A 12,049-nucleotide genomic window follows, 5' to 3' on the forward strand; every position below is an offset into this window, starting at 1 on the left:
GTCGGACACATTGACTAATTCTATCGCTGAATTGTAGGCACTTCTATTGGGTATGACAACTGGCCTGAAGATTTAAAAATGTTACATACATAAAGTCAATTATCAAACCCTTAACGTTTAGTTAATGATGGATGAATCGCTTTCACTCAACCACACCCCCAGGTTGAAATAAATAAATTGTTGCTTATAATAAATATTGTAATATTTATTTGTGAGATTGTGATATTACTGAGTTCTACTATGCGTTCTCCCAAATTCTACTCCCTAAGGTGGCAAACTATGATTGGTCATTTTCATCATATGGGTCCACAGAAAAATATCTACATCAAAAATATGTGAGAGGGAGTAAAAGTAAGGAGTATAAAATAGAAGTACACCAAGTATTTTATGATATTATTTATGACAAAACGATTGTTACTAATGATATACTCCGAATATTGTAATACTTATATATGAAATTGTAACCTTTACACACCCATTTTTCTAGACTCAGACCAGTTTCAAAAACCAAAATTCTTAATACGTTCACACACAAGTTTTTATCTCTCGTATAATAATTCCCCAATTAATTAAACGATACTAATTAACAAAGTATATTCCGTTTTGTACACTGTATTTTTTTAATTTTTTTTTACAAGAATATTCCCTTCAAGTTGTACTATACTCCATCCTTGCTCTTATAAATACACTGGCGAACACAATCCTTCCGCATTTCAAGCTAAAACCTCAGATCGATCCCGACAAGGCACGCGAATCTCGCTCTCTCAGACCCGTCTCCATGGCCGCAGGTTTGAACGACCGGCGGTCGGTGCTTGCCTTAGCCACCGCCGTCATCCTCGGCGGCTTCCATTTCGCGGTTGCTTACCAGCGGCCGCCGGCGAAGGCGTCCATTTTCGTACCGCCGTCGGAAGATCAAGACTCTTCGTCTCCACAACAGGTAAGTGTTTCATACTTGAGAGTTCAGAGTGCAGACCCGTAATCTGTAATATGGTAATATGATTATTAACGTTAATTATGGTAATTAATGATTATTTCCAATCAATCACGGGTTGCAGTTTATCGGCGTCGTTTAATGTAAAAGCGAGCTTACGTTAATTTCTTTGTCGGATAAACCGACGTCGTAACACTGTTAGTTGGCAAATATATATAATTATTACAAAGTGTTAAAACTACATTGATTTCATCGACAAATTTCTTGTAACGTAACTTTGTTAGACGGTAGGCGAGTTGGCATCCACATGCAATGTTTTGCCGTGTATTCACACGTATATATGCATTTATAGTCCATGCCTGAACACCTACTGACGTTGACCTAGAAGATTGTGTTCTAGTCTAATATTTTTATAATTAATCTAATTTTTTTTAAAACTCTATTACATTGTAGTATCAGTTCATATACTATTTTAATCTGTTGTAGTATAAAAAGTCAATATTATCTTCACTGAGACTCGATTTCATCACTTCCCATATAGAAGAGTCACTACATGCCATCTGAACACAAAGTGTTTGATAATTAATCTAATTTCTAGTATTGACAATAGTACTTTAAGATGAGTATGATTTATGAATTGAAAACCAATCTCAAAAATGTGTGGTAATATAAGGAAATAAAATTATATTTTCTCTATTAGTTATAGTTGTTGGTGTAGTGGTAACGTTTGATCCTAACAAGAAATAATTTATTACTCTTTTTTATTTGAAGACTGTTTTTATCTCTGATGGATATATTATACCCACGACCCGACCGGATAGTTATGCTGTGGGCTCGTGCCCAGCGTGCTTCATGGGCACGGATAACGGTGCCGTCAGCACCGTTATCTTCCCTCTTTTTTTTTTTTTTTTAAAAAAAAAATTTAATTTCATACCGCTTCGTTATAGGAGCATATATTCACAGCTTTGTGTTCATAATTTCATAACTGTACATTCATAATTCAATAACTGTAAATTCATAATTTTCGAAGCTCTATGTTCATAATTGTAAGTTCATTATGTCAGAGTTTTATGTTCATAATTCCATAACTGTACATTCATAATTCCATAACTGTACATTCATAATTCCATACTGTATATTCATAATTCCATACCGAACATTCATAATTTTCGAAGCTCTATGTTCATAATTGTAAGTTCATAATTCCATAACTATACATTCATAATTCTATAACTGTACATTCATAATGTCATAACTGTATATTCATAATTTCATAACGAATATGCCGTTAACGGCGTTTCGAACAAATTTTTTTTTTTAGTTAAAATAGCGTCGTTTTCACGGAAAACGACGCCGTTTTAGCGTTGTGCGCACCTTGCAAGGTGCGCACGTGCGCATAGCATAATTTGCCGACCCGACCCGGGGTAGCAACATGGACCCGGGGGACCACGGAGGTCCCCAAGAATAACACGGACCCGGAGGACCACGGAGGTGCCCAGGAGCAACACGGACCCGGGGACTACGGAGGTGCCCAAGCGCAACGCGGACCCGGAGCACTATGGAGGTGCCCCGACCCGAGCCGACCTACGGGGAGCTCGGGTCAGGGAGCTCGGTCCTACCCGAGCTCGGCACCACCCGGGCTCGGGACCCGACCCGACCCGGTCCACTCGGGCCCGGTCAAAGCTGAGATCTAACCACCCCCGATTTAGGGGGAGGCAGTTGGAGGGGTTTGCCTGTATAAAAATCCTCCTCCTTGTCCTAACAAAGGGCAATTCATTCCACATTATACGATTATTACACACTTTTGTCCTACCGAATCTTTGTAATAGCCAAATACTATGGCAATTAATATAATATACGGTCCACCGCGACCTTTACGACATCGTTCTATATTATTCGTTTATTATTCTTATTATATATTTTTATCCGGGTTTATTGATTCGGGTCCACCCCGGGTTAATTAAATCCATCAATCTCGTTGCGATCTTTTACTGGTAGGATTCGAATTACAATTGTTATCCATACTTAAGGAAAAAATGATGAAATGTGTTGTGCACTTACAGGTGCATATATCAATGGTGGGCAATGACAAAATGAGGATATCGTGGATTACGGAAGATTCAGGCACGCCGGCAACGGTAGAATACGGCACATCTCCGGGAAACTACCAGTTTTCAGCAGATGGGGAAACCACAAGCTATACCTACTTGCTATACAAGTCCGGCGAAATTCACGACGTCGTCATCGGCCCGCTGAATTCAAACACCGTCTACTACTACCGTTGCGGCGGCTCCGGTGGTTCAGCCCCCGAATATAGCTTCAAAACACCTCCACCTGGGTTCCCTATCAAATTCGCCATCGTAGGTACACAACAATATTTATATATATTATCCTGGGTATGATCACATGAGAACCACTTATATATATATAGTGAAATTGTCAATTACAAAAATACTAATATCTGATTGCAATTACAAAAATAAAGTAAATACCAGTTTTGGTTCTACGAGTATTAACAAAATAACAGTTTTGGTTCACATGTTTAATTTATACTAATTTTCATCCATAACTATTATTTTAGTATCAATTTTCATGCTCAACTATTGTTTAGTTACCAAAATTCATTAAGTTGGTCATCTCTTCGTTTAAAACATGCTTAACTCTAAAATTTGAAAGGTATTTTCGTCATTTTCAACTTAAGATCCTAATTTTAGCATGAATAAAAGGATTTAAATCCTAAAATCTATTGCAATTCACAGTTCTCCTCCTCACCCTACCTTAAATTGAAGAAGAAAACTGCTGATTCGGATCAATCTTAGGGTTTGAATCCCATATTTAAATTTGGGTCATAATTTGAAAATGACGAAAATACCCTTAATAATTACATATTTCCGCATGTAAGGGGTAAATAAACAATTGTTCTCATTTGATTTCAATCCTAGCAATAATGAGAGAATTTTAAAGGTTGTGTTGGTTGGTGAAAAGGTGATCTAGGACAGACGGACTGGACCAAAACAACCCTGGAGCACATCGGAAAATCGAACTACGATATGTTGCTGCTCCCGGGGGACTTGTCGTACGCCGACACTTACCAGCCACTGTGGGACTCGTACGGCCGGCTAGTGGAGGGGGAAGCGCGGCGGCGGCCGTGGATGGTGACGCAGGGCAACCACGAGACCGAATCTATCCCGGTGCTCCACCCTAAGCGCTTCACAGCCTACAACGCAAGATGGCGCATGCCGTACGAGGAGAGCGGATCGGACTCCAACCTCTTCTACTCCTTCGATGTCGCCGGAGTTCATGTCGTGATGTTGGGATCCTACACCGATTTCGAGGCCGGAACGGCGCAGTTCCGGTGGCTCCAGGCGGACCTGGGGAAAGTTGACAGAGCGAAGACTCCATGGCTGATTGTGCTTGTGCATGCGCCTTGGTACAACTCCAACACCGCTCATCAAGGAGAGTACGAAGCCGACGGCATGAAGGCCGCCATGGAAGAGTTGCTCTTTCGAGCTAAAACCGATATCGTCTTCGCCGGCCATGTTCATGCCTACGAGCGATTCACTCGAGTTTACAAAGAAGAAGCTAACGATAGTGGCCCATTGTATATCACAATTGGGGATGGCGGCAATCGTGAAGGCCTTGCCACCAAGTAAGTTTCTTTCATTTTTTTTAGATTCAGAGGAAAGTCCAGCCTAAGTTACTAATAACTGATCGGTAAAACTCTGTCTTAAGCACAAAATGTCAATATCGCCCATATTAGGGCTCGAATCCATGACCTCCCACTTGATAAAGTCACTTGGTGCCACTAAAAATATCTATCCAGGTATATCTGTTATCATTTACTTTAGGATAGGATTCTCGGAGTTGAGATGCAATTCTTTGAAGAAGGGAGACAGAAAATTTCGACCACAACAAGATGGAGGAGGTAAATTGATTATTGATATTTGGATGGTATTATTGTTGCAGGTATATAGATCCACAGCCAAAGATATCATTGTTTAGGGAAGCAAGTTTTGGGCATGGAGAGCTAGAGGTGGTGAATGGAAGCCATGCAAGGTGGACATGGAACAGAAATGAGGATGATGTAGGAGTTGTAGCTGATAGTATATGGATAAGGAGCTTCTCCTCTCAACATTAATCTTGTATACAGATTTTACTTAGTAATTGTTCTGCATTACTAATCCTACTTTTCTTTCCATATATATACCTTTATAGACAATGCTTTTGGGTGGGATAATACAATTAACTAATAACAATTGTAAAGTAGTAGTAGCTAGTACAATTAACTAATAACTAATAACAATTGTAAAGCAGCAGCAGCACTAATAATAATAATAATAATTATATAAGAGAGACAAATCATATTAAGAAGATTTTGTACCAAGACTATGTGGTCTAATGGTACTCGGGTTGAACTTTCATTTGGAAGGTTGTGAGTTCGAGCCGGTCACCCCGACCCAATAGAGCCGTCATGGTAACTCAACTGAACACGAAATATTATATGTATTCAATCAAGGGGTCTATCGTTCACTCTACCTGAATATTAGTAGAGTGGATTTTATCACTAGTTATAAAAGAGTAAGATTTATAGGTATCTAGATCTTTTTATACCAAATCTCTCATACCCATACCGGTAAATAATTGTATATGATTAGAGCCTTAAATGTCTTTCTATTAACCAACTTGGGTATGGACTAAGGACTTGACCGCTCCTTTCTTTCTTTAATTGAAGGGTTAGACCTAATAACGTCCTTTAGATTTTATCAATTTAAAATAAATGTTTCTAATGTATTTCGTAAATAAATATAAATATATTTTTTTATTATAATAACAATATAATTTCAAATTGTCAACGAATCAATAACTAACAACTTTACTATATATATAATTTTATTCTAATATCAAATCAATAATCTATAATCTTAAATCTAAAAACTTTTTTCAATTCCAGAGTAGTGGTTTCAAGTTTTTTCCATAAATTAAAATTATTCCGCAAGCTTAACCTCGGATCGATCCCGACAAGGCACGCGAATCTAGCTCTCTGCGATTCTCAATGGCGGCGGCGGCGGGTTTGTACCGCCGGGCAGTGTTTATTGTCTTAGCCAACGCCGTCGTCATCGCCGTCTTCCATTTCGTGTTCTGTTGCCAACGCCGGCCGGCAAAGGAGACCGTTTTCGTATCGCTGTCTGAAGATCGCGACTCCTCTTCATCTCCACAACAGGTAACTATTGGTCGGACAAGATCATCTCTGAAACATGGGATAAAGCGACCTCGTAAAACAAAACGATGTTGAAATGAGTTGTGTTCTTACAGGTGCACATATCGGTGGTCGGCAAGGATAGAATGAGGATTTCATGGATTACGGAAGACTCAGGCACGCCGGCAACAGTAGAATACGGCACGTCTCCGGGAAATTACCGGTTTTCTGTGAACGGCGGTACTACAAACTATACCTACGTGCAATACAAGTCCGGCGAAATCCACGAGGTCGTTGTCGGCCCGCTGAATCCAAGCACCGTCTACTACTACCGTTGCGGCGGCGGAGCCACCGAGTATAGCTTCAAAACTCCACCACCTTGGTTCCCTATCAAATTCGCCGTCATAGGTACATAAATCTATTTTTATATAAGAAAATTTCAACTTTTAGTACCTCAATTTTATCTATTATAGGATATAATTTCTAATTATTGTTAAAAAAAAAAAATTAAAAAAACCTGTAAATTTAGTATCTCTAATAACGAGATTGATAGAAAATGTTTGAAACTTGGCTTATAAACCCTAGTTCCAAACACGTGACTTCTATATGTTAGCAAATGGACCAGGTTGGAGTAATATCAGTCAAATTGATTGAACTACAGTTGGCTCCACAAAATTCTAAGTGTGACTATTGTTATTCTCAATTTAAACTTATCAATTATGCACAATTAAATCTAGATTGGTTGATTCACTTTCTTGTGATATTTTGTTTAATTTTGTCACAAGACGGACTTCAAATAGACCATGATTATTACTCTTCAAACCATTGAAATATTTGAAACGAGTGATCAAGTAAATAAAGTATAACTGTTGTACCTAAAAGTGATGAGCTTTATTTTTGCCAACACTCTTTCACGTGTTACATGGAGCTTTATTTTGAGGTTGTTTTGTTGGTGAATAGGTGACCTAGGACAAACGGAGTGGACCAAAACAACCCTAGAACGCATCGGAAAGTCGAACTACGATATGTTGCTGCTGCCGGGGGACCTGTCCTACGCCGAGACGAACCAATCACTGTGGGACTCGTACGGGCGGCTGGTGGAGGCGCAAGCGAGCCGGCGGCCGTGGATGGTGACGGAGGGCAACCACGAGTACGAAATCGTCCCAGACGTCCACACAACCCCATTCACCGCCTACAACGCAAGATGGCACATGCCGTACGAGGAAAGCAGCTCCGGCTCCAACCTGTTCTACTCCTTCGACGTCGCCGGCGTTCATGTCGTGATGCTGGGAACCTACGCCGATTTCTGGCCCGGAACGGCGCAGCACAGGTGGCTCCGATCGGACCTGGGGAAAGTTGACAGAACGAAGACTCCATGGGTGATTGTGGTTGTGCATGCGCCTTGGTACAACTCCAATACTGCTCATCAAGGAGAGTACCATGCCGACCACATGAAGGCGGTCATGGAAGATTGGATCTTTAAAGCTAAAACGGATATCGTGTTCGCCGGCCATGTTCATGCATACGAGCGCTTCACTCGAGTTTACAAAGAAGAAGCTAACGATAGTGGCCCATTGTATATCACAATTGGGGATGGGGGTAATCTTGAAGGCCTTGCCACCAAGTAAGTTTTGTTTATAATAATTTTCAATTACATTAGGTAACATCAATTTTTTGTTTCCGACCACGAGGTGTTCTGAGTAGATCTAACACCTTTAAGCCTGTACCTACTAATTTCCGTTTGCACCAAGCTAACCCAATTAAGGGGCACAGACTAATTCCCGTTTGCACCAGGCTGATCCAATTAAGGGGCTGACCCAATTAAGGGGCACGAACTAATTCCCGTTTGCACCAGGCTGATCCAATTAAAGGGCAAAGTGCTGACAGATTGATTTTTCCATATGAGATGGTTCGAACTCTCGACCTCTCTTAATGGACAAGAGTGCACGGCCACTCACATCAATCAAAGCTGGTTCATTAGGTAACATCATTAGGGTAAGTTATATTTGGATGATATTGTTGCAGGTATATAGATCCACAACCAAAGATATCATTGTTTAGGGAAGCAAGTTTTGGGCATGGAGAGCTAGAGGTGGTAAATGGAAGCCATGCAAGGTGGACATGGCACAGAAATGATGATGATGAAGGAGTTGTAGCTGATAGTGTATGGATAAGGAGCTTGTCTTCTCAATAACATTAATCTTAATATAATTGTGTGCATTAATAGATTTCACTTAGTAAAAGTACTGCATTTTTTTCATCCTAGTATTACTTCCATGTTTATAGACAGTTGTTTTAATTTTATCAACGTGAAAATGATGTCTGATTGTCTGTGCATGCCAGCCTTTTAGGGAGCCCATACTGTAAATTTGGGTTTAGTGGATTGACCCACTCTAGTTTGATGGCCCGGTAAGGATCAAGTTAAGATATTTCAAAGTTGAAAATTGATGACTAAAAGTTAAAAAATGTAATTATTTTGGGTGAAAAGAGAAATATGTCTAGGGTGTGCATTAGTAAGTAAATTTTGATGTTTGTAATAGTATGTAAATCACACTAAAGAGGTTAATTGTATTAGGAAGATTATGTGTCACTGATTTGATTTAGAGGGTGCATGTTGACAGGAGTTAATTTGTAAACTTCTGATAATTAAAGAATCACATTTCATCCGCTCTGTCATCTTTTGGAGCAAAAATGTAATTATTTGAAAGTATCAAATCGAAAGAAAAAAACAACGTTGAGCTTGTTCACTTTGGGCATAATCCTCACACTGTCGTCCTAAGTTTGAACCACGATCTCATCTGCTAAATACTGCATACTGAACAATTGAATAAATAAGCTCGTGTGGACGAGACTCCAAAATTCTTCTTGTGGGTCTAGAAAAAGTAGTTATATACACTTAAGATTTGTGAGAGAGAGTAAAAGTTGAGAGTACAAATAGTACTTTTCATTAATTAATTTGTATGTGAAATGTCTAAATATATATATATAGTATCAATTAATCATGACGAATAAGACCCGAATAGCTTTATAAGGAGATAAACTCAATTTTAACTTGAAAAGAAAACATATATGCATGAGCCATAGAAATATAATGTGTCAACTCATGACTTCTTGGACATGTCACTTCTGCAACAGAAACTAAAGTTGAAGTCCAATATTGTATATATTTTGCTTTAATTGATTCATATTAGACATGGCTGTGTGTCCTGTAGAATTATCCAACGACGACGTGTCGACGTTGTGAAAATAATAATAATCATAACAATAATTAAAGATAATAAAAGTGCCATAGAAAAGGAAGACATACCACAGACAAAAAGTTCATCACTGTCGAATAAAATCAGGCTTATACACCAATGGGCAATATTATCTAACATGTTAAGTTTGACAAAAACTTGTATTAAATAGTCTAACCGGTCTCAATCCGTAAAATGTGTGACGGATCGAATCTTTAATCTAGTGTGATTTGCAGATTATTGTTACATAATAACAGAATTTACTCCATACACATTCATAGTCGAAACTTTATTCAATAAATATGCAACCTACACTTTCAAACTCAATGACATAGATCATTAGTGCGACATATACTATGTATTACATATATTCATACATACATACATATGTATATATGTACAAATGCTCCCATTGTGTTGTAAAAGCTCTTCACCTTTTAATTTTATATATCTACTTAAAATAAATATTAGAAATAATTCTAGTGTTTATACCATATATTCCTAATAAAAGTAAAAAAGTTTTCCCGAGACTTAACGTAGTTGGTTGGTCATTTGACTTAAAAGGCCATGACTGGAGACAAGGTCTAGATTGGATCCCTTACACGCATATAAAGACTAAAATCTGATCGCTGGACTAATTACACGATTTTAGGAACAGGATCAAGTAAAAAAGTTATTCCCTCTCTTTAAGTGAAAAAGAAAAAATATGTCCCAATTATTAAATTGGATATATATTGACAAACATTCTTGTAATCAAGTGAACCTTAGTACTGGGAGAAAAGTAAACCTTAGTATTAATGATAAACTTAACAAATTAATTATGAACCAAAAAAACTAATAATAAATAAATAACCTTTTTTTTTAGCCACAGTCATGCCACTCAATCACAAAGACATTTGTGGAATAAATAATTTCTTTAAATCATACAATTACACTAAAAAAAATTACAAAATTTATCTTTTCAATAATGTGGTGTAATATGGGAATTTATAGTTTCGATTAGTAAAGTTGTAATCCACTTAAACAAGCATTCATAGTGGTGTAATTATCTGATTCTATTTCGTGCTCTAATCACCATCATCTATCAACAAAATAACATGGCTAATAATTACCCAAGTTATTCCAACTACCAACCACATCGAGTAGCGACTATGAATTTTAACTATTACTAACAGTCTCTCAATCAAATTTGTCGCACAAGAACTTTCTAATATAATTTACGAGTTATTACATAAGAACGATGCTTACCTAATTTACATTTTCAAATAGCGATTATGGGGTTCTCTTATTTAAAAAATAAAAATAAAAATTATTACAGTGATAATAAATGACAACCTATGCTTATATGCTTTTCCCATAATTTTAACTTTATTACTATGATAATAACTATGAAATATTACATTAATTACTATGAGAAAATTATAAAATTAATAAGAGCATATACCTAATTATTTGTTTTGTGTATATATAAAATTACAATAATTATTAGATATTGAGAAGTCTCTATCGAGAGTAAGAAATCGTTATTACTATGAGAAAATCATTTTATTTTTAATTAAAAAAACAAAACAAAACAAAACAAAAACTCTCATGATAAGAAACTGTTCATGCCAACAAAGAAGGTTAATCCTGTGCAAATGGTCTCAAATCAAGTACTCACATAATTACAAACATTTTCTTCTGTCTTCCATTGCTTTGGTAACTTTTGTTGTCTTCGAGATTCTTCTCTCATTATGACCCCTAAATTATCCTTTTTCTCAAATAAAAACAAAAATTAAAATAAAATTAAAAAAAGGATAATTAACTTCATCATCCACTATGAGCCTATGGATGACCAGCACCAGCAGTTATACTTTGGACCCAGGTCCACCTAGCAAAATTGACTCGGATTTAAAATACACAATTTGCATATTAAATATTTATAATATATAAATTGTATATTTTTTGACTCGGGTCTACTTTACCAATTACCACCTTATAAGGTGGATCCGAATCGACAAAATAACGGGAGAAATGTGGAAATCTCTACATCAATTTTTTGATATATTTTACTTATCGATAGTGATAAAACTAATCTGTCACTTGAATTTTCGATCTTATGATTAATTAATTCAATAATTTTTAATTGAATAAACGTTTTAAATAGAAGAATTTACAACATTGACCCTATAAAATAATGTTTTTTTTTTTATTTGGAAAAAATCACAAAATTTAGACTCACGTGTAGGGTTCAATGCACACGGCTATGAATAATGCAAATTCCATCATTAGCCCTGCAGGGATTGGAATTATGCGAAATGATTAAAATTTACCTCAGAAAAAGGAGAGAGACTTAAATGGCTGCAATTGTTGATGATGTCATGCATGAGGCTATAAATGTCCACTTTGAAAATTGCAATATGAGAGATTGAGAGGACTCTTCCCATTATGCCCAAACTTACCCGACCCAAATCCGATCCCAATGTACAATTTTTGGATTGTAGTTAGGAATTTCTCCCGGTACTTAAAAAGTGTAATTTTAATTCATCAATTATATTAAATAATATTTTTTTTTTGATATAATAGATGGAAAAAAACTAAAGAAAGCCTTAAAAAAAAATTAAAAAAGGGATTAAATCACTTTATAAGACGAACAAAAGAGTAAAAGTCAAATTTCATCGGGAAGAATTTTAAATATATAGAGAC

At 36.9% G+C, this 12,049-nt stretch overlaps 2 protein-coding genes across 2 annotated transcripts; both read left to right on the forward strand.

The window, feature by feature from the left end:
• The first annotated feature begins 698 nt into the window (after positions 1 to 698).
• Positions 699 to 5,178, forward strand: LOC109180903 (probable purple acid phosphatase 20). The gene is made up of 4 exons (XM_019330617.1): positions 699 to 937; positions 2,995 to 3,295; positions 3,917 to 4,580; positions 4,898 to 5,178. Exons 1-4 carry the CDS (start codon positions 779 to 781, stop codon positions 5,067 to 5,069), a joined length of 1,296 nt encoding a protein of 431 aa, XP_019186162.1. The 5' UTR covers positions 699 to 778; the 3' UTR covers positions 5,070 to 5,178.
• Positions 5,179 to 5,950: 772 nt separating this feature from the next.
• On the forward strand, positions 5,951 to 8,322 carry LOC109181109 (probable purple acid phosphatase 20). Its single transcript, XM_019330862.1, has 4 exons — positions 5,951 to 6,152; positions 6,245 to 6,536; positions 7,089 to 7,752; positions 8,154 to 8,322. Exons 1-4 carry the CDS (start codon positions 5,985 to 5,987, stop codon positions 8,320 to 8,322), a joined length of 1,293 nt encoding a protein of 430 aa, XP_019186407.1. The 5' UTR covers positions 5,951 to 5,984.
• The last annotated feature ends 3,727 nt before the right edge of the window (positions 8,323 to 12,049 follow it).

Source organism: Ipomoea nil, unplaced genomic scaffold, assembly GCF_001879475.1.
Source record: "Ipomoea nil cultivar Tokyo-kokei standard unplaced genomic scaffold, Asagao_1.1 scaffold1043, whole genome shotgun sequence".
NCBI classification, from domain to species: Eukaryota; Viridiplantae; Streptophyta; class Magnoliopsida; order Solanales; family Convolvulaceae; genus Ipomoea; species Ipomoea nil.

Excerpts from the sequence above, each read along its gene's own strand:
- LOC109180903 (XM_019330617.1), top strand. The coding sequence starts at position 779 with ATGGCCGCAGGTTTGAACGACCGGCGGTCGGTGCTTGCCTTAGCCACC. Across the intron at positions 938-2,994 it reads ACTCTTCGTCTCCACAACAG|GTGCATATATCAATGGTGGG; the intron begins GTAAGTGTTTCA and ends GTGCACTTACAG. Across the intron at positions 4,581-4,897 it reads CGTGAAGGCCTTGCCACCAA|GTATATAGATCCACAGCCAA; the intron begins GTAAGTTTCTTT and ends TTATTGTTGCAG.
- LOC109181109 (XM_019330862.1), top strand. The coding sequence starts at position 5,985 with ATGGCGGCGGCGGCGGGTTTGTACCGCCGGGCAGTGTTTATTGTCTTA. Across the intron at positions 6,537-7,088 it reads TATCAAATTCGCCGTCATAG|GTGACCTAGGACAAACGGAG; the intron begins GTACATAAATCT and ends GTTGGTGAATAG. Across the intron at positions 7,753-8,153 it reads CTTGAAGGCCTTGCCACCAA|GTATATAGATCCACAACCAA; the intron begins GTAAGTTTTGTT and ends ATATTGTTGCAG.